We start from the raw sequence: 22,892 nt of genomic DNA, 5'->3' as shown, positions 1-22,892 counted from the left end.
CATGAGGTCTTATTCAGATTACCAGTTGCCCAGTTGTGTCATTTCTTAAAGAGATCCTAACTGAAACAGGTCAGCTCAGAATTGCTGCTGTCTTTGGTTGTGGGTCTCTTTAGTCTTAGACAGGAATAGTTGCGCAGTCTTCGCTTACCTTTTACAGCCTTGATGCTGGAGCTCACAAGCCCTGTAGAACGTCCCTGGTTTGGGTTGACATATTTCTCCTGGTGAGTGAGTGTAGGTGTTCCAGATTCTAAGAGACTACTGCAGGGCTGATATCACTGTTCTCTTCCTATGCTGGCAAATGTGTCTGGAGTTCATTGGTCACAAGTACTTACTTTTATCAGTTTGACAGCTCATCGTGGCTTTCTTTGATATAAAGTTTTTTTTCCCCCTTGTTATCTTTTGGAGAAATACTTTAAAACTATTTAGATACATTAAAAAAAAAAAAAAAAAAAAAAAAACTAAACTGAGTGCCACCAGGCCTCCCCATCAAGGAGACTAGGTCAAAAATGGGGCACCAAAGTTCATGTGAAAGTCAGTCCCCACTCTCCACTCAACTGTGGAGAATGTCCTGTCCATTGGCTAGATCTGAGTAGGGGTTCGAAGTTTACTGCACGTATTGTCCTTGGCTGGTGCCATAGTTTGAGCAGGACCCATGGGCCTGGATCCGTCTGTTATAATCTTGTAGGTTTCTAGGACCCTCTGGATCCTTCTATTTCCCCATTCTCCCATGCTTCTCTCACCTAGATTCCCAATAGGATGTTTTCTCCTCTGTCCCACTTTCCTGAGGAAGGATAGCAGGCTACCAAGAAGAGACTTGATGCCCTATGATATACATGGGGAGGAGGCCCCCCTCAGTCACAGTCATAGGGGAGGGGAGGAGGGGGAAAGCGGGAGGGAGGAAAGAAGGAATGGGAAGATACAAGGGATAGGATAACAACTAAAATGTAATATGAGTAAATTAATAAAATATATATAATATAAATATAATAAAAAGTAAGTGAAGATTGAAGGGGAAAAACTGTATTTATGTTTATTTTTGAGACACGGTTTCAATATGTAGCTAGGTGTGTGTGTGTGTGTGTGTGTGTGTGTGTGTGTGTGTGTGTGTGTGTGTTTTCCTGCCCTTGTCTGAGCACCTGTGTGGAGGGCAAAGGTGGTGTTGCTTAATTGCTCACCACCCTTTTTTTTTTTTTTTTTTTTTTGACACAGTCTCTCACTTAGTGTGGAGCTCGGTGATCCAACTAGACTGGCTGGCCAATGAACTCCAGGGATCCCCCGTTGTCACCTCTTAACCCTACCCCCAGCACTAAGATTACAGATGCGCACCACCGTGCCTGGCTTCTTTGTGGGTGCTGGGGGTTTGGACTCAGGTCCTGTGCTTACATGGCAGGCATTTTACCTGCTAACCCTTCTCCTCAGCTCCTGCTCTTGGTGTATGGCCCTCCTGTCTCAGCCTCCTGAGTGCTAGCATTGTAGGAATGTGCCACCATGCTCTGCTTTCTTCCTGTTGTTTATCTTTCCTTATAGATTTATGATGTGCTGCTTTATACAGTGGTTTATGTATGTGTGCACATGTTCATATGTGTGCATGTGTCATGTGGAGGCTGGAGGTCAGCATAAGATGTCTTCCTTGGTTGCTCTTCACCTTACTGTTTGAGACAGGATCTCTCAGGGAAGAGCACACATCCCCCAAGATTAGCTGGGCAGCCTCAGGGCTTCTCCTCCCTGCCTCTCCAATACTGGGATTATGGGTGATGCTACCTTGCCCACTTTTTCATGTGGGTGCTTGGGATCCGAACTCGGGCCCTCATGCTTGCATGAGAAACACTATTTATAACTGAGGCTTCTCTCCAGACTCACATAGAGGTTTCTGTTTAGGCATTTTGTTTTCTGAGAGGGGCTTGTATAGCCCTGGCTATTGCCAGACTGTCTGCATCCTGGACGGCCTCGAGCTCCTCCTGATCCTCTTGTTGGTGCCACTTGCGTCACTGTGCCTGGCTAGTTTTTATTCATTACTATCATTATTTAGTCTAATACCTAAATTGTTCCAAATATGGGTACTGGCAATCTGAATGCTAGTTCCTGTCCTTTGACTGTCTAACTATTCTGTTAACATTTTATTGTTCTATGGTCCCCAAAATGTTCCAGGTTTATTTGTACTGTTTATGCTAGTCATAGACTCAACCATTTCTACAAGGAGCCACGGCTGTTTTTAGTGGAGTATCCAAAGTTAGAAAGCAAGTTTGTGGTGCTAGAGACACTCTTTGCTATTTAGGAAGGGAAGAGTCAGGGCCCCAGGTCCTCTGGGTAAACAGAAGGCAAATAGGAGACTTGTGTATACAAATAGATAGGAATCTAATATGTGAATGAATAAATATGTCCATATATGTTTGTTAATATACGTGCATATGTATACATATTCAAGTGTGTAAATAGAAACCCATAGACATATGGACATGTTGACATCTGTATTTATTTCTGTATCTGCCTGTGTGTTGAAAGCTACAAGTTCACACAGACAGTGTCAGTGAATTATAAGGTTAATTTTGGCTTTTCTCCTTTGCATATTCGTAACTCTTTTCCCTGACTGTGAGGACCCCGATTCTCATTGTCCTACAGTGTGGCCAGTGCCTGTCTCGTCACTGCTGGCACGTCCTGTGGTATTGCTCCTCAGACTCTTTGTCACTCCACACGGCCAGTGAATGATCGGCCTGTTTATTCATAGCCTTTGAGCCGTGGCAGGCATTTGCAGCTGTCCTTGCAGGTCCTTGCAGGTTGTCCTTGGTCACACCTCTGCACTTGACTCCAGCTTTGGCTCTCTCCTTGGGCTGCAAAGGATGAGGGTGCGTCCTCGTCCCACCGAGGGATGCAGGTATTACAAGGTTCAAGTTCCTTACTTTAAATACCCTTAAGGTTGAAAGGAGAGCCCAGGACAAGTCCTAACTGTGTGTGCTGTCTACTCAATCAGGGAGCAGAGGGAAGAAGGGAATAGGTATCCTCGAAACATTTGTATCTTCTTTTCCCTGCCAATTAGCCCTGTTGTGATATGGACAGTCCAAGCCAGCCAAAACAAGTTCAGTTTGCGCCATACAAGTTCAGCGAGCGGAGAATAGCTCCTTCAAGTTCAGTAAGCTTGACTTTTCAAAGATTATGTACAAAGAGTAAAGGTGACTTGCTCCCCTTTTACTCATAGAAACCATACTTCTAGACTGTGTTGTCTATAGGCAAGTTAAATCAGTAAAGTGGTTAAGAGTGTACTGCTTGATTAGTGCGTTTCTTTCTTTTCTTTTCTTTTTTTTTCTTATCTGAGACAGGGTTTCTCAGTGTAGCCTTGGCTGTCTTGGATGCACTTTGTAGGCCAGGCTCTCCTGGAACTCACAGAGATCTGCCTGCCTCTGCCTCCCCTAGCGCTGGGATTATTGGCGTGGGCTACCTAGCCCTGCCTGGTTTTGGTTCCTAATCCTTCAGCTAAACGGCTGTTTGACTCTAGCCAATATCTTCTCTGAGGTGTCATTTCCCAGGATCCATCTAATGGTTCATTGAATACATATCCTTAGAAAAGCATATGTGCTGTGGAAGATGCTGACTGAGCGGCATCAGGGTGGGTCTGTCTGGTACGTGCTTCTAAGCGCTCTGTGTGCCTTTTTAAGATTCACCCTTGTATTTGTGCCCTAGCTTGCTTATTACAGGAGAGAGTTCCTATAGACCCCCCTTTTTCTCTTTTCTTCATGGTCAGCTTTCTTTTCATTTAAGCCCTTTCTGATTGGAGTTTATGATAGGTTATGCATTTTGATGAAACTGTCTCCCAGTCTTAAACATACACAATTGGTTGTAGTAATAATTCTCATTCCTTATTTTGGGGGCGATAAAGCAGAACTGCTGTAAAGGAGAGTTCTTTTTTTTTTCATCCTCAGCATTGTTGACATTTTGAGCCAGATAATCCTTTACTGTGGGAGCTGTCATGTGCGATGCAGGCTGCTTAGCAGTACCCCTGGCCTCAGCACTCTTCATCTGTGACAGTCAAAACTGTCTTCAAACATCGCCAAATGTCCCCTAGGAGGGGGTGAAATTGTCAACTGCTGAAAACTACTGACTATAAGTATTGCCTCACTAATAGCAATTATACAGGAATAATTAGTTACCTGCTTTCTTGATAGTCTGCCCGGTGATGTTTTTGACCTCTGGAGATGACAGTATACATTTGGAATTAGCACAAGCCTGTAATAAGAATGCTAGTAATAACACAGTGGTTACTGAGACAGTCAGTTTGCTTCTCACCCGAATAGGACAATAACAAAGATGATTCTAATAATAAGCCTGCCATTTGTTGATGCCTTGTATGTGCCAGGCAGTGCCCTAATGAAGTTTAGTTAAATGTATTTTATTGGAAAAAAAAACTATGAAATCTGGCCAAGTCTGATGCAGTGTGTATCTGTCAATTTAATAACCCAAGTGAGATTTCATTTGTCTTTTGAGGAGGTGGGAAAGTCCAATTCCAAGAGTCCAATAGTATCTTACATCTGAGAAACAAAGAGATCATTTGTTGTTGTTGTTTGTTTTGTTTTGTTTTTTGAGACAGGGTTTCTCTGTGTAGCCTTGGCTGTCCTAGTCTCGCTTTGTAGACCAGGCTGGCCTTGAACTCACAGCGATCTGCCTGCCTCTGCCTCCCTAAGTGTTGGGATTACAGGCCATTGCACCCAGCTAAGAGATCATTTGTTAATGATGAAATATAACTACTAGACCAGGCTAAAAGTGCTCGGCAGGTCGGTCCCCCTCCCCCTCCCCCTCTCTCTTTTGTTTTTGTTTGTTTGTTTGTTTGTTTGTTTGTTTTTTGAGACAGGGTTCTCTTGTCAGCCCTGGCTGCCCTGGACCCACTTTGTAGACCAGGCTGGCCTCGAACTCACATTGATCTACCTGCCTTTGCCTCCCAGAGTACTGGGATTAAAGGAGTTTGTGCCACCGTACCCGGCTTCTCAGCAGATTTTCTTAACTAGCATTATCTGAGGTGGACAGATTGTCTTGTGTCACAACCAGGGTGTACATAGTAAATAATGAGCCCTCAAGGGAGATGCCCTGTACAGAATGAGTATTATGACTTGCTTTCTGGAGGGCTGTCCCGAGAGACTTAGTTACAGGTCAATAACTGATTTGGATTAGTCTTTAGAAACTGTGACATCAGTCTTTAAGCTGCCTTTGCTGTTCCGGATTCATGGAACATCTGTAAGGAAGATAATCTGTACATAGATTATACACCTTAAGTGTGAACTTGAAGGAATATAACTCTATACTATATCCTTTTAAAAATAAAGAATTTGGCTGGGCGTGGTGGCGCACGCCTTTAATCCCAGCACTCGGGAGGCAGAGGCAGGCAGATCACTGTGAGTTCGAGGTCAGCCTGGTCTACAAAGTGAGTCCAGGACAGCCAAGGATACATAGAGAAATGCTGTTTTGAAGAACCTAAATAAATAAATAAATAAATAAATAAATTTGTAGACCAGAGAAATGCTGTTTTGAAGAACCTAAATAAATAAATAAATAAATAAATAAATAAATAAATAAATAAATTTGTAGACCAGGCTGGCCTCAAACTCAGAGATCCCCCTGCCTCCGCCTTCCGAGTGTTGGGATTAAAGGCGTGTGCCTCCACCACCTAACTGAATCTGCATAATTCAAATCCCGGTTGTCTGATATAAAGGTTGGAAAGTTTTAATTTTATTTTATATATGTGAGTATTTTGCTTGCATGTATGTGTGTGCACTGTATGAGTGTCTGGTGCCTACAGAAGCCAGCAAAGGGTGTCAGATCCCTTTGAGCTAGAATTACAGACAGGTGTAAGCTATGTGGGTTCTGGGAACTGAACCTTGGTCCCTTGGAAGAGCAGCAAGCAATCCTAATTGCTGAGCTACCCTCTAGCCTCTATAGGTTGAAGACAATTGATGGAATTTATTAAAATTTTCATCATCTGGAGGGCTGGAGAGATGGCTCAGTCTTAAGATTCTGCTGTGTTGGCATGGGGACCTGAGTGCTGATCCCTGGCACCCATGTAACCGTGTCCCAGCACTCACAGGACCACAGCGATAGGCTGATCCCCGGAGCTCACTGGCCAGCCATCCTTGCCAAATTGATGTCACCAGGTTCAGTGAAAAACCATGCCATTGAGTAGTAGTGGTGGTGGTAGTTGTTTTTTGGAGAATATCAAGGCTTTTTGTTTTGTCTTGCTTGTTTGCTTTCTGTGGTACTAGTAATTAAGCCTAGGGCTCTGCACATACTGGATGAACGCTCTACAACTGAGCTATAGCCCACCTATATTTTTAAATCTTTACTTAGAGTTTAAAGTAATGACTAAAAGCTAGTTTTGAACCATGAGTGACAATGAGTTAAAATATTTAGTATTGTTTATTTTCCTGTGGTGTCTGTGCTGTTCTTATATAGGGCTCCTTGTTTTTTAAAAATTGTTATTGTTACTAGGTGTTTGAACAGGGTCTCACTATGTAGGCTCTGGCTGGCCTGGAACTTTCTTTGTAAACCAGGCCGACTTCAAACTCAAGACATCCACCTGCCTCTGCCTCATGAGTGAGTCCTGGGATTAAGGGTGTGCACCACTATGCCTAGCTCCCCCACCCCCTTATTGCCCTCAAGATCCTGTTATGTATCCTGGACTGGCCTTAAACTCATGCTCCTCTAAGTGCCATGGTTACAGGCCCATGTCACCACATCAAGCTCAGTTGGGTTTCCTATTTCTTGTGTTCAAGATAGCATCAACAGAAGTAGTTGTTACAACTACAAGCAGAAAGGGCTAGACTAACTGCCACAGTAATTAGGCTGTGGTGTCATAGCCTTCTTAGATTAGAATATTGTTAAGGTTTTCAGGATGACTTGTGATGATTGACATTTATAATGTTAGTAATTGATTTTTATTTTACTGTGTTCTATTTATTTTTTATTTTTATTTATTTTTATTTTACTGTGTTTTTATGATGTGTTCAAAAGGACTTTTGTTTAGCGTGATGTGGTTTTTGCAAACCGAACAAACCTGTCTAACCAGTACATGACCAGGAAGACTTCCTTGTGATCCTTTTAATTACTGTGTCTCTCCAAGGTAGTGGCCTTCCCACTGAACCAAAAGCTTGATTTGTTTTCGTGTTTGCTGTGCATGCGAGTGTACAGCATTTATCCCTGTATCCAGCCTCTTCCACTCCACCTCGTATTTGTGAGTCTCAACCTTATTGTTGTGTTCTGCTCTCTCCTTGGTACTCACTTGGGTGATTGAGCCTCAGTATACCTCTTTATCGTCACTGGGCCTTATCATCTATAGTTTGGGCTATTATGAATAGTGCTACTATGCTAATGCCATGGTAATAAACTGCATTTATTTTGTGTGTGTGTGTGTGTGTGTGTGTGTGTGTGTGTGTGTGTGTGTGTATTAGAATTAGGTCACAATGTCAACTCAGGTGCCCTGCAAGAACAGGGTGCCCTCTTAATGGCTGAGCCAGCTTCCAGCCCCTGCTGGCTTCATTTTAAAAGTCACTATTGGTTTCATATAGTTAAATACTTAGTCTTTTTTTAAAAAAAAAGATTTATTTATTTATTATGTATACAGTGCACATTAGATCACATTATTGATGGTTGTGAGCCACCATGTGGTTGCTGGGAATTGAACTCAGGACCTCTGGAAGAGCAGTCAGTGCTTTTAACTGCTGAGTCATCTCTCCAGCCCTAAACCGTCTTTATTTACCAAGGTGATTTTTCTTCTTCTTCTTCTTCTTCTTCTTCTTCTTCTTCTTCTTCTTCTTCTTCATCATCATCATCATCATGATTTCATACATGCTTTTGAAAAGCAAGTCACATATAAGCCTATTATGTCTATTGTAGTAATTGTTTTCATACAAGAGATAGTTATTTGCCATCTCTCTGCTGTACCTTTCCTTTTAAAAACATACTTTATTTATAGCAATACAACTTAAATATTAAACAACTATAATAGAATGATTTTTAAATATTTTTAAACAGAAAAAAAAAAAAGGAAAAACTTTGTTAAAATAACCTTCTCCCAAATGGGAATTTAAAAATAATAATTTTCTTCTTAAGTGGGTCAATGTCATAAATGTACTCAGTGACTAGTGATGGCTAAATCCTATTGTACTAATGGTCAGTGAACTTGGAAAGAGAGCCCAACTTTCACAGTCTCTGCCTCAAAGAGACAACACATGTTGGATTCTTTTGGAATGTAAAAATGGCCCTTTTGCTTCAGCACACAGAAGCTGGACTCACAGATCCACCATGGAAGTAAAAGAAAACCATGTCAGATTTGAAGCTAGAAAAAAATAGCTCTACATGCTCTTTGTGACTCGTGTGTTGCTTACATTCTTCTTTTATGAGATAGTCTCATGTATCCCAGGTTTGCCTGGAACTTGTTATAATCAGAGGATGACCTTGACCTTCTGAGCCTCCTGTGGCCACCTCCTGGATGCTGGGATTGTGGGCCAGAACCACCATACCAGTTTGTTTGCTGGTGGGGACTGAACGTAGGGCTTCATGCCTGGTAGGCAAACATTCTATCCACTGGGCTACTTCCTCAGCCCATATTTTCCTTTTTTGCAGGAGTGCATTGTGAGACAGTGTTTCTTTTCAGGGACTCCTTTGGCAGACTCAGAACATTCTTCTAGGAACCTTGTACTGCCTGCCTTTGTAAAGTATGGAACACTTTCCTTGGAGCGGTTGTTTTGACTCACCTTACTTTATGATTTGGCATCTTAGAAAAGACAATGAGGTCTAGGAAGGAGTGTGAGGGTGGTAACTGGGAGCCAAGGAAACCATATATGATTGTGTTAGGTACCACCTTCAGTTCCTCCCCTTCCCACGCTTTCCTCTTTCTCTGCAGTTCCTGCTTTGCCACAAGTCAGCTACCCAACTGACTGCAGCTGGGCAAGTCACTTAGTCATGGGTTTTGTTTTTCTTGGAGTTGAGGACAGTGACCATCCTAGTAGGTATGAACCAGTGTGTAAGGGGAATGAGGAGATTAAATGAACAGTGTACAAAAATAGGGACTTTAACAAAAACGGGAGTGATTGTTAATTAGGTTTGTTTGTTTGGTTTTTTTGAGACACGGTTTCTCTGTGTAGCCTTGTCTGTCCTGGACTCGCTTTGTAGACCAGGCTGGCCTGGAACTCACAGCGATCCACCTGCCTCTGGCTCCCGAGTGCTGGGATTAAAGATGTGCACCACCACTGCCCGGCAGTTAATTAGGTTTGTATAGTGCTGTCCATCTCACGTCACCTCACACTCTGTAATAACCTGAAGACTGTGCAGAGAGTACTTGTGAAAGACACTTAGCTCCACCTGTAGTTACACCTGCTAAAAACCCTGTGGTTAGATTTGGAACTGCAAGGGGCATAAAGAGGAAGTTTAGTTCATTTGCTTAAGCTTTTCTTTTTTTTTCTTTTTTCTGTTGTATTCTAGATATTTTAAATTTTTACTTATTCATATTTTATGTATATGAGTGTTCTGTCTTCATGCACACTGGAAGACGGAATCAGATCCCGTTACAGATGGTTGTAAGATGTGGCTACTGGGAATTGAATGTAGGACCTCTGAAGAACAGTCAAGTGGTGCGCATCTGTAATCCCAGCACTTGGGAGGCAGAGGCAGGCAGATCTCTGTGAGTTCAAGGCTAGCCTGGTCTACAAAGCCAGTGTAGGACAGCCAGGGTGACAGAGAAACCCTGTCTTGAAAAACCAGGAGAAAAAAGAAGTGCTGTTGCTAGAGGGTTCATTTAAATCACAGCCACTGCCACCCTAATTCATTTATGGTTTCAGTTGTTGATATCATGAACTCTTTCCAGAAGGTCAGGGCATCGAGTGAGAATAGTTAAGCTTCTGCCTAGAACAAGGGCAGAGTTTCCAGTTGTGGGAAGGTGTGACTTAGCCCAAAGGATCGTCGCCCGTTCCTGCTTTAAGGAACTAGCTTCCTTATGAACCTGAGAGAGCCTACCCCAAGACTGCAGGGTATCCAGATTCGCTGCACATTCCTGAAATCCCAGCACTAGGGAGGCAGAGGCAGGCAGATTCTTGTGAGTTTGAGGCCAGCCTTGTCTACAGAGTGAGCCAAGGGAACACAGAGAAACCCTGTCTCCAAAGCTAAGCCAAACCAAACCAAACCAAAACAAAACCCTGCAGAGTATCTTGAGACATGCTGATATTGTTTTAGGTCAAGATAATTGTGATAATTTGATTTAAAAAAATAGTATGTTGAGGCATCTTAGACTTACCCACACTACCAGGAACTCAGCTTTGGCTCCAGTGGAACACAGTGTGCTCTGTGCTGTGTTTCTGACCCTGGTCTGTGCCCTCCCTCCACACGCAGGAGTGTTGTAAGCTACGGTTTCCATTTATGGTTTTGGGAGCGGATGGGTGGATTCCACAGAGCAGAACAGGGAGGTTTTGCTTTATAGGCGTAACTATTAGTGAGATCACTTACCTGTTCAAGTTCATAGGTCCTTATTTCTAAGTTGGCTTTAACTCAGATCTGGTGGGGTGCAACTGGGGTGGGGAGAGAGAGCAAGAAGCAAAGTAAACTCCCAATCTATTATTAAACAGACTGTGGAACACTTAACGATACTTGAGAAAGACAGTAAAAGGTCATTTGAATAAAGGGTTTTAGGAGCAGTAAAATCTCATTCAATTTAGGAAATGTTAGAAACTTCATAAGGCATAAATCTGTCACTATAAATCACAGCCGCCCTTCCGTGGAACACACCCACCTGCCGACCAGACAGCATACTCTTGGGGCTAGCAAGATAACTCAGGCAGGTAAAGCGGCTCCCTCAAGCTGTCTGTCTTTTTACGCACACATGTTATTAAAGAGCTTCCAGGGGCTCTGCTCCAATTATTCTATTAAGAGACCTGGCTTCCTTCTTGTACTCTGCCGGCTTCTCTCTCTTCTCCTAAACTGGGCTAGGCACTGCTCTTCCCTTCTTCATTGTGCCGCTGGACGAACTTGTCGCCAGCTTAAAAGATGTATTGTTTTCCTGTCTGCCTGGTCTGCGTCCTGCAGAGCAGAGCGAGGGGTCTGGTGTTCTTACCTTTGCAGTGGATAGATGGACATCCATGTGGTCCTAGGCCATCATGGGCCTCCTCAAGTGTTGGCTGCCTATGGGGATGGGCTGAGGCCCAACCCAGTAGAGTGTGGACTTGTGATGGCAGTTTTCTCTGAAATGATTTTGAGTAATGATTTACACTCCCTGAGCTTTGGCTTGTAGGGTTAGGTAGGAAGGAGACCGGTTTGCCTGAAGATCTTGTTAAAATGCAGAATGTGGCTGAGACGGTCTGTGGTAGACTCTGACAGTTTACATCTCCGGGCTCCCAGGGGCCAGCAGTGTCAGTTCTCAAGTTACAAAGGACTAAGTAATGTGGTTGGCTCATTTGTGAGTATACTTGATCTACATTCTGAAGAAAAGAGCACAGGATGTAATTACTAAACATGCCTCAGTTTATCGGAATGCGGGACGATGACAGGAAGTTTCCAACTTATGATAATATCCCTACAATTTGACTTTGACAAGTTAAAAATACCAAATGTCTGGGAAAGCTTATTGAAGACAGGCTTATGCTAATGAGGGAGCTGAGACAGACATGTGATCTCCTGGGTATAAATATAAACACACAGACAGGCAAGCCGTTGATGAATCCATCATCGGAGGAGGCGTTCTCAGTTGTTTCCCTAGTTCTCCATAAGGTCCCAGTCAATTCTCTGTGGAGAGGGTTGAAAAGAAACTGTCTGCAAATGAGTCTTTTTGAAAATGTTGCTTATAGGTCCTTTTTTTTTTTTTTTTTTTTTTAGTAACTTCCTCAGACAGCCATGGCAGTTTGATATGCATTGCTAGTTGGGACATTTTTAGCTATCTTGATACTGTGTACACATGTCTAAAGTCAGTTGCATTGGTTTTAGTGTGTAACTAGAAAATAAGTGTGTCTCTTCCTTTCCAGCTATGTTGGGGTATGAGTTAGATACAACTTCAGTGTCCAGATACTTATAGCCATGTCTGTGATGGACTCCAACAGTGTAGAAATAGCGCTTGCTGAGCCTGCAACTGTCAGTCTCCTGGAATTCTGCATCCTTGTTTCTGTTTTACTGTGTGTGCAGGTTGAACTGGGATAACCCCGGCTGGCCTCTAACCTTTGTTCATCCTGCTTTGGCTTTACATGATGGCATGTAAATGACGGTAGTAGAGGTAAAACTCCTTCAGGGTCAGCTCCCACCTAAAGAGAAGCTTCTTCAGAAACCTGGACTCTCCCTGTGGTGGAAGCTAGCTGGGTGGACTGAGGCACGTTGTGTGCCGCACACTGAGCCGCTTATGACCATAGTTATTATTTGTTTGGGTTTGTGACAGTGTCTTTTTTGTTTGTTTGTTTGTTTTGTTTTTTCCAGACCAGGTTTCTCTGTGTTAGCCCTGGCTGTCCTGGACTCACTTTGTAGACCAGGCTGGCCTTGAACTCATAGAGATCTGCCTGCCTCTGTCTCCCAAGTGCTGGGATTAAAGGCGTGCACTATCACACCTGGCTTGTGATAGTGTCTTGCTGTATAGCCCTGACTGGCCCAGAACTCCATATGTAGACCAGGCTAGCCTCAAAGTCAGAAATCTGCATGCCTATGTTCAAGTTCTAGGATTAAAGGAATTTGTGACCATGCATGCCTGCCTCCTTCCCTCCCTCCCTCCCTCCCTCCCTCCCTCCCTCCCTCTCCTTCCCTTTTTCCTTTACCTTCCCCCTCTCCCTTACTCTTTTCTTTGTGCCATCTTTGTTACCCTGAGCTGTGTGTTTTGTCACAAACACTGTTTTTTAGACTTGTATTCAGATTTTCATTTTTCTTTGACAATAAAATTACCTTATGGCTACTGAAATGGGAAATAGTTGTTACTAATGGCATTTCACTGGGGAATGCTGGGCCGTGTTGGTACCAGCTTCAAATCCCAACGCTTGGAGGTAAAGACCAACCAATCGGGAATTTAGAGTCATCGTCAGCTTTTATTCTAGTTTGAGGCCGGCCTAGGCTACAAGAAACCCTGTTACACACACACACACACACACACACACACACACACACACACACACACACCCCAAAACAAACAAAACAAAACAACACAACCCCATTCCCAATACAGGTGTTTCACTTTCAAATAACTGCCCTGAATTTCCCCCAAAGTGTCAGGTGTGTGTGTGTGTGTGTGTGTGTGTGTGTGTGTGTGTGTGTGTGTGTGATTTTTCACCTTAATCATTTTTATTTGGGTGTGAGAGGACAAATGTGTGCTGTGTAGCACATATAAAGTCAGAGGGCAACTTGCAGAGGTTGGTATGCTTGCTCCTTGGGCTCCAGGGGATGAACTTCAGTGCCCTGATCTGCTGAACCACCTCACCAGCCCGACTTATTCTTTGTTTGTTTGTGCGATCTTGGCTGTCCTGGACTCACTCTGTAGACCAGGCTGGCGTCGAACTCACAGGGATCCACCTGCTTCGGCCTCCAAGTGCTGGGATTACAGGTGTGTGTCACCACATCAGACACCCAATTCATTCTTTCAGGCAAGGTCTCTCAATCCAACCCAGAGTTGCCAGTATGCTTAGTCTTGCTAGCCAACTTGCTCTGGAGATGGAGACTCCACCTCAGAGCCTGGAAGTGTAGGAGCGCCACCTCGCCTACTGCATTCACTTGGGTTCTGAGGCTCTGAACTTATGCAGCAGGCGGTTAATCACAGCCATCCCCAGACTCTTGTCTTGAGGTGTTAGTTAACACAGTGTCTTATCCGGAATCATGGCTGCTGGTTGAGCTCTGCACCCATCGTGCTGGGGTTACAGTGAGCTGCAGCTCTCATGCTTGTGCAGTTTTGTATTTCACATTTTTTATATAAATATTTATTTATTTACTATGTATACAGAGCTCTGCCTGCATGTACACCTGCACACCAGAAGAGGGCATCAGATCTCATTTTAGATGGTTGTGAGCCACCATGTGGTTGCTGGGAATTGAACTCAGGACCTCTGGAAGAGCAGTCAGTGCTCTTAACCGCTGAGCCATCTCTCCAGCCCCTGTATTTTACATTTAAAAATTATGTATATTTACATACATACATACATACACACACACATATATGTGAATGCTTTGTCTATATGCATGTCTGTGCATCACATACATGCCGGTTCCTGCAGAGGCCAGAAGAAGGCATTGGATTCTTTGGGACTAGAGTTCTAATAGCCAAATGTGAGCTACTATCTGGGTGCTGGGAATCAAACCCTCAGATAATGTGGAAGAGTAGCCAGTGCTCTTAAATGCTGAGCCATCTCTCCAACCTTTACTTTGATTTTTAAAGAAAGTATTTTGCATTCTAAGCAGGGCAGTGTCATTTTTGCACAGCCTGTATAAGGCATGATATGTCTTCACTTGTTTGTTTGTTTGCTTGTGTGTGTGTTTTGTCTGCATGCTGTTTGTGCACCGCTTGTGTGTCTGGTGTCTGTGGAGGCCGGAGAGGTCTTACCATCTGAAGCTGGAGTTATGAGCCACTGGGTGGGTTCTGGGAAGCAAACCTGGGACCTCTACAAGAGCAGCACGCACTCTCAGCCGCAGAGCCATCTCTCTTGACCTGCGTTATGTGATCTTTAAAACTAGTATCATACATTTAGCATTACCTATAGTATTGACCTTTACAAGTCCAAAATGGAAGCCGGGCAGTGGTGGCCCACGCCTTTCATCCCAGCACTCGGGAGGCAGAGGCAGGTGGATCGCTGTGAGTTGGAGGCCAGCCTGGTCTACAAAGCGAGTCCAGGACAGCTAAGGCTACATAGAGAGACCCTGTCTCGAAAAAAAAATAAAAAATAAAAAATCCAAAGTAGTGGCACACAGCTGTAGTCTTAGTTCTTCAGTGACTGAGACAAGAAGATAGTGAATTTGAGGGTAGCTTGTCTGAATAAGGAAAACAAAACTCAGCCACACAAAATCCAAATATCCTTTCTGAAAGGAAGATGCATGAGACTGTGCTAATAGCAAATCTCTTTGGTTGACCAGCTTTTTTTCTTTTTTCTTTTTCTTTTTCTTTTTTTGTTTTTTTTGTTTTTCGAGACAGGTTTTCTCTGTGTAGCCTTGATTGACCTGCACTTGCTTTGTAGACCAGACTGGGCTCAAACTCACAGCGATCTGCCTGCCTCTGCCTCCCGAGTGCTGGGATTACAGGTGTGTAATCCACCACCTCCCGGCTGGTCGACCAGCTTTTATTCTGATTGCTTACATAAATAAATATAGCTTCAGAGAGGAAGGCATTCTGTTTAAAAAAAAAAAAAAAAGGTTAGAATTTTCTCTTATTGCCTGAGGCGCGCCCTTTCTATGTCCACATATATGTATAGTGTGCATGTGTGTATGCATGCTTTGTCTATGTGTGGGCACATGTGTATATGTGGGGGGTGCACAAGCGTGTGTGTGTGTGTGTGTGTGTGTGTGTGTGTGTGTGTGTGTGTGTAAGCCTAAGATAGACGTCAGGGCTCTTCCTTGAGTGTTCTTCACTTCAGCTGATGAAGTGAGGAGGTCTCTCCGCCAAACTCAGCGTTTCCCAAGTGACTAACTAGTCTTGCTAGGCAGCTTGATCTGAGGATCTCCAGACTCCACCTTGGGAGGCTGGAATTACAGGCGAGCTGCCTCACCCACGGGTCCGAACTCAGGGCCTCCTGCTTATGTGGCAGGGGCGTAGCTACTGAGTCATCTCGCAAACCCATGTCTTGAGGTTTTAACACAATATTTTATCCAAATAACTGCAAGCCCACTTCTGTTCCCTGCGGTTTAGCCTTAGGTCTGGCTATTGGTCAGTTCTTTGTTTTCTGTTGTCGTGTTTGGATGATCTGGACAAAGCTTTATGCATGCAGTGTTCTACCTCTGAGCTACATCAGCAGCCCTGGCTGTCTGTCTTTGAAGACCTACTTCTGTCTTCTGAGTAAGAAGCCAGGGAGCCAGCGTAGCTTCATTCCTAATTCACACTTTCAGGTATGCTTTTGGCTTTACCTGATTCACTGTATGGACTAGTCAATATTTGGAGTTTAATGTTTTGCCTCTTAAGCAGTTCCTAGTTAGACAAAAAGTACCATCTATACTACTTTAAAAAGCAAAACCAAACCAACCTATGCAAAACCCCCAGATCTGGAATTCCTTCGCAGCACACACGCTGCAGGGGACCATGTGCAAGTGGCTCTTTTTCCATCACTGCCTCCAGCCTTCCTAGAGAAGAAAGGACTTGCCCAAGGAAGCCCTCTGACAGACAAGGTGTCTAGGTCACCCCTGTCCTGGCAGTCAGCATTTCCCCAGATTACAAAAGTCACTTGGGGTGCCCTGACTTTTCTTTTTTTTCTTTTTTTTTTTTTTTTTTTTTTTTTTTTTTGTTTTTTCGAGACAGGGTTTCTCTGTGTAGCCTTGGCCATCCTGGACTCACTTTGTAGACCAGGCTGGCCTCAAACTCACAGCGATCCGCCTGCCTCTGCCTCCCGAGTGCTGGGATTAAAGGCATGCGCCACCACGCCCGGCTGCCCTGACTTTTCTTATCTCCTCCTCCCCCCCTTTTTTTTGGAGTCAGGGTTTCTCTGTATAACCTTAGCTGTCCTGGACTTTCTTTATACACTAGGCTGGCCTCGAACTCACAGCAATATGCCTGCCTCTGCCTCTGCCTCCCTGAGCGCTGGGCTTAAAGGTGTGTGCACTGTGCCCAGCTTTAAGGTTTTTTGTTTTGTTTTGTTTTGTTTTTTTGCTTTTGTTTTTGTTTTTTTGAGGGGGTAATTTTTCATTTATTACATGCCCTGGCTTTTGTGGCTTTCATAGGCAGCTTTTTTCCCCTTGCTTTAAAATATTTCATAGCATTATTCTTCATGGAGGCTGTTCTGTGTGCTCCAAACCCATGTGTGTGAGACTCAGCAGTTCCTGCTCAGCCTTATCATGGAATCTGTCAAGCTGAGCAATTTGGCTGATTTAGTAAAGACTCTTACATAACCTCTCACCCTACCCTCTAGTCGATCCCTTTGGAATATGTATGGTAGTTTTTGGTAATTGAAAACCCAATTGTAGGAGCACAGGGACCAGCTTATCCTGTGTCAGGTCCCATTGAACTGCTCATCGAGATAGGAGGAGAGGAGGGATGGCTGTGCCACACCCTGTAAGTAGCCTATAAAGCACTTCCTTCCTTCTGGGCTCAGTGGGAAAGCAAGCTTAGTTGTGTGTGTGTGAGCAGGTCAGCTCTTGGCAGCAGGAGCTGCAACAGCAGAAGCTACAGCCAGGTGTTTTGTTTTTTTTATTTTGGATGATGTTATATGAATTGGCTTGATTTATTTTCTTCCTTTCTTCCTTCCTTCCTTCCTTCCTTTCTTTCTCTCTCTCTCTTTTTGTTTTTTTGAGACAAGGTTTCTCTTGTGTAGGCTAGGCTAGAACTTGATGTGTGGACCAGGCTGGCCTGAAGCTTGGAGATCCTCTTGCCTCTGCATCCCAAGTGTTGGGATTTAAAGACAGCACCACCACCACCCTGCCCTCTTTCTTTTCTTTTCTTTTCTTAAAGTAGCAGTCACTATATAACAAATATGCTTTTCTTTCTAGTTTCCAAAAAAAGATTTACATCACAATGAGTAACCCAGCCATCCAGAGAATAGAAGACCACATTGTCAAGTCTCCTGAAGACAAAAGAGAGTATCGTGGACTGGAGCTGGCCAATGGTATCAAAGTGCTTCTCATCAGCGATCCCACCACGGACAAGTCATCAGCAGCACTCGATGTGCACATAGGTACAGTTTAGTCTTGTGAATGACTATGTGGAATACCATTTCATAGACGGTGCAGTTAGTGTAAACACCTAATAGTTATCACGTTTTTGTTTCTTCTCATTATTTTTGCTGTTTGTTTGGTATTTATTTATTTATTTATTTGAGTCAGGGCCTTACTCTATAGCCCAACTAACCTAAAACTCACTGTTTTGTACATGTTGGCCTCAAATTTGACATGATCCTCCTGCCTTTCCAATGCTGGCATAATAGACATAAGGCACTGTGCCTGCGTGTGGTGTTTTGAGACACGGTCTCATTATTAGTCCAGGTTGGCCTGGAACATATCTAATAGGGTCCTGTTAGGTCGCCAGCTCAGGTGACTTAGCAGTGAAGACATTCATTCCATCCTTTAAGCTAGTACTTATTTTCTCTGCTATATTTAACTTGCTATTTAGTAGATTCCTTTTCTTTTCTTTTTTGGCTTTTTTGAGCCAGTATTTCTCTGTGTAGCCCTGTCTATCCTGGATCTCGCTCTGTAGACCAGGCTGGCCTCGAACTCAGAGTGCCTCTGCCTCCCCGGGGGCTGGGATTAAAGGCATGCACCACCACCACTCAGTTATTTTATAGATTCTTGTGTATACATTTCTTCTGTATGTAGTGTCACTTTAGTCCTGTTATCTTCTACACATATATATGCTTAATGGGAAAATATTTCTTTTAGTTTAGGTTTTTTTTTTTTTTTTTTTTTTTTTTTTTAAATAAAAGCTTTAATTCAGTGACATTTTAGTGTTGGGGAAATAAGGTTAATAGTGAACAAATAACTACTACTTACCTTAATGAAGTGTTTTGCAAAACCTAATCTCTTTCTCTGTTTTTGTTTGTTGGCTTGTTTTGCTTTTCAGATAAGGGTCTCTATTGTGTAGGCCTGGCTGATCTGGATCTCACTATGTAGACCAGGCTGCATATACCTAATTTGCATACAAAGGACTAAGATAGGAATATATAAATGACAAGAGAAACAAAGGATTTTGCTTAAAATTTCACAACTTTGCTGGGTGTAGTGGCTCACACTTTTAACACTAACACTTGGGAGTCAGAGCAGGAGGATTGCTGCAAGTTTGAGACCAGCGTGGGGTGCGTACATACTCTATCTCAAAACATCAGCAAACAGAAAGTTAGAAGTAAGCAACCTGTGTGGCTCCTCAGACCAGCCTCCTCAGGGACGTCAGTCACACAGTTGGTGCAGTGTTGCTCCCTGAATGATGTCCAGGGGGGACTAGAATCTAGACCTTCTTGCTTGCTTTCTAAATAATGCCATTTCAGGGCGCCCTCACTTAACTCTCATGTGTTAAGAATCTCAAACCATGCATAATTCGTCTCCATTTACTAACCTTTAACATTAAAAAGGGATTAATTATGTGTGTGTGTTCTCTTTCAGGTTCATTGTCAGACCCTCCAAATATTCCTGGCTTAAGTCATTTTTGTGAACATATGCTGTTTTTGGGAACCAAGAAATATCCTAAAGAAAATGAATATAGCCAGTTTCTCAGTGAACATGCTGGAAGTTCCAACGCATTTACCAGTGGAGAGCATACCAATTATTATTTCGATGTTTCCCATGAACACTTGGAAGGAGCCCTGGACAGGTAATAGCGAATGCTTTGCAAATTATTGAACTTCGTACAGTTACTCACATGAATAAAAATAGTACTTATTGTTTTATAAAGATGACATTACAATTTTATAGTTTAACAAAGCTATTGGAGGGCTGGTGGTCAGTGGGTGATGGCCCTCGCCACCTGAGTTTGATTTAGGATCCACATGATGGAAGGAGAAAACTGACTCCTACAAGTCGCCCTCTGACCTCCACGTGCGTTCCTCTCTCCACTCTGTCCAAGATACATAAAGTAGTTTGTTTTTTTTTTTCAAGAAAAGATGTTTTGTTGAATGCTTCTAATCTAAGCCCTCTGTAAGCAGAGATCAATGGATCCCTGTAAGTTCCAGACCAGCCAGAACAGTGTAGTGAGACTCTCATCTTTAAAACATACATATATGCTGAGCTGTGGGGGCACACACCTTTAATCCGAGCACTGGAGGCAGAGGCGGTGGCTCTCTGAATTCGAGGCCAGCCTGGTCTACATAGAGTTCCAAGACAGCCAGGGCTACACAGAGAAACCTTGTCTTGAAAAACCAAAATATGTGCGCTTGTATATGCACGTGTGTGTGTCTGTGCATGTGTGTGTGCGTGAGAGAGAGAGAGAGAGAGAGAGAGAGAGAGAGAGAGAGAGAGAGAGAGAGAGATGTTTTAACCAATGTGCCTTCCCACACTGCGTTTTATAAAGCAGAAAAGGTTATGAGAGATGGCACATATTTACTTCATGGCAGAAGGAAAATAATGGCACAACTGTAAACTGGCCTTTAGGCCTATAAAATGTTATATTGACTTATAAAATTTTCACTAGCCCTTCTCATTCTAACCAGACTTGTATTTTTAATGCGTGGTAAAGAATAACCTATGACAGGGCCTGGAGAGATGGCTCAGCGATAAGAACGCTTGTTGCTCTTGTAAAGATCTGGGTTTGGCTCCCAGCACCTACTTTTATGGAGCAGGCTCCGCTAGGACAGTAACATTTCTTTTATTTAAAAAAATTTTAATTACTTGTAAATGCTTTGTGGGCATATGGGAGTAGTGCACATGTCTTAGGGTGCATGCAGAAGTCAGAGGACAGCTTGAGAGTCCTTTCTCTCCCTCCACTATATGGATCCTGGGCATTGAACTGAAGTCATCAGACTTGGTGGCAGGCACCTTTACATGTATTTCATGTATGTATATGGGTGTTTTTCTGTATGTACACTAGAAGAGAGCATCTGATGTCAATAGGACAACAGTTCTAGATGCTTGTGGGTGCTGGGATTGAACTCAGGACTTCTAAAAGAGTATTCCTATGGGATCAAGAAAAATATTTTGGTAGTATATGTTAGAGTTACATACCATGTTATTTGTTGAATTGATGCTTGATAAAAAATTCATAGACTATTTACTATTTCATATAAGCTCATAATTATGAGTTAGTTCAGACTGCTGTGACATACTTGAGATTTTTTTATTGCACTGTTTTCCTACTAAAGTTTTTCTAAAATTCAAAACATACCTTTTAAAATTCAGTCATTTAATTTGTTTGTCCTGAGTTTTAATGAGATTGCCTTGTGGGCTGTACATTTAAGATTTTTAAAATATTTCTTTAAATTATTAGTATGTTTGTGTGTGAGATGTGTGTAATATGTGTGTAAGGGTATGTGTTAGTATGTAAATGTGTGTGCATGTATGTGATGTGTATACTGGTGTGACGCGCGCGCGCGCGCGCGCGCGCGTGTGTGTGTGTGAGGGATGTGTGCATTGGGGGTAGAGTGTGTGTACATGCCTTCATGCACATACAGAGGCCAGAGGAGAACATTTGGGGTTTGGTTTTCTCTTTCTACTGTGGGTTCTTGAGATCAAGCTTAGATTGTCAGGCTTACATGGCAAGTGCTTTTACTTGCTGATCCATTTGACTGGCTGCATATTTAAGATTGGCGACGAGTTACCAACTGCTTTCCCCCCTTTTGAGAAAACTTAAGTTTCAAAGACATGTCAAACTGCAAATCTTAAATATACTACAGCTGTCTCTTAAAGTCAATTTTGACCTTTTGATATGACTGTATTTATATTTTCACTAATTTTAGCATCTCTGGAGAGATCAGCATCTCTGAATTTATATATGTCTAATATTGTACTTTTCTGCTGTTACTTAGAACTTCTTTTCTATTCCTTTTTCTTAGAACAATAGTGTTCTCTCTCTCTCTCTCTCACACACACACACACACGCACACATACACACACACACACACACACGCACACATACACACACACACACACACACACACACACACACACACACACACACACACACACAAAACAAGGTTTCACTATGTCCCTGGCTGTCCTGAAACTTACTGTGTAGACAGGCTGGCCTCTCACTTGGTGCCTGCCTCTGCCTCCTGAGTACTGGTATTAGAGGTGTCCACCACCACTCACAGCCCTAAATTTTTTCCTGGGTCTTGTACATTCTAAGAAAGTATTCTATCACTGAACTATGTCCCCATGTCCCCAATCCCTAATTTCTTCTTATCTCAGTAATTCATATTAACTATCTAATAGGTTTCAAAAATATTTTAAAAACTGTTATTTTAAAATCATAGTTCTCAAGTTGGCAATTCTGTTTTGCGTTTTTAGGTTTGCCCAGTTTTTCCTGTGCCCCTTGTTTGATGCAAGTTGTAAAGACAGAGAGGTGAATGCAGTTGATTCCGAACATGAGAAGAATGTCATGAACGATGCCTGGAGACTGTTCCAGTTGGAAAAAGCCACAGGGAATCCCAATCACCCCTTCAGCAAATTTGGGACAGGTTAGTCACCATCACGCGACAGCTGCTGCATTCCTTGATCTGATTGTGTCTCATGGCTTCTCCGCAGAGTTTAGTTTTAGAGTTTTTCATTGTAGCTAATTCCTGTTCAAGTAGGAGTCTCCACATTTCAGGAGCAGGACAGTTAGAGTCCTGCATGGGTCAGTAACCAGGGTGTCAGGCATGTTGGACAAACATTCCTGACTCTTTGGTTTTGGTTTATTTTGACACCAGGTCTTGCTCAGCAGCCTAAGCCAGCTTCAAATTTCAAATCCTCCTTCGTTAGCTTCCTTACTGCTGGAATTACAAGCAGTTATCCAACACGGTTATTGTTGCTTTTTTTTCCCCGGGGCTAAGGAACGAATCCAGGGCCTCGGCTTGCTAGGCAAGCACTCTGCCACTGAGATAAATCCCCAACCCTGGTTATTGTGCTTTTAAAAATGCTTTAGTTATTATCACATATAAAGCAATGATAATATATTGTTTACTATACTTATACATTTGTTTATTGTCTAAATTAATGTCTTTAAGTTTAGATACACTATTTCCTAGACATGCAATAGCATCCAGAGAAATCGACATAATTACAGAATTAGGTGTTTGTAGAAGTTCCAGTTAGAAAGGTAGGCAGTGTGGCTTCCTAATTGTATACTCTTATGGAAACCAAACTCCCGCCCTCCC

At 43.0% G+C, this 22,892-nt stretch overlaps 1 protein-coding gene across 4 annotated transcripts in view; it reads left to right on the top strand.

Annotated features, from left to right (window-relative positions):
• Positions 1-22,892, top strand: part of Ide (insulin degrading enzyme) — a 92,477-nt gene that overhangs the window by 13,611 nt on the left and 55,974 nt on the right. For 3 of the 4 annotated variants that reach the window (XM_051146383.1, XM_051146382.1, XM_051146385.1), the window contains exons 2-4: positions 17,608-17,792; positions 19,210-19,417; positions 22,045-22,214. In XM_051146383.1, the coding sequence (XP_051002340.1) occupies positions 17,608-17,792; positions 19,210-19,417; positions 22,045-22,214 (563 nt within the window). Of the gene's footprint in view, positions 1-17,188; positions 17,295-17,607; positions 17,793-19,209; positions 19,418-22,044; positions 22,215-22,892 lie in introns of those variants that run through there. The other variant, XM_051146384.1, reaches the window with a different exon arrangement.

This window comes from Acomys russatus, chromosome 5 (assembly GCF_903995435.1).
Source record: "Acomys russatus chromosome 5, mAcoRus1.1, whole genome shotgun sequence".
Lineage (NCBI taxonomy): Eukaryota > Metazoa > Chordata > Mammalia > Rodentia > Muridae > Acomys > Acomys russatus.
The sequence above is the reverse complement of the archived record's forward strand: the minus strand, read 5'-3'. Positions and strand labels throughout refer to the sequence as shown.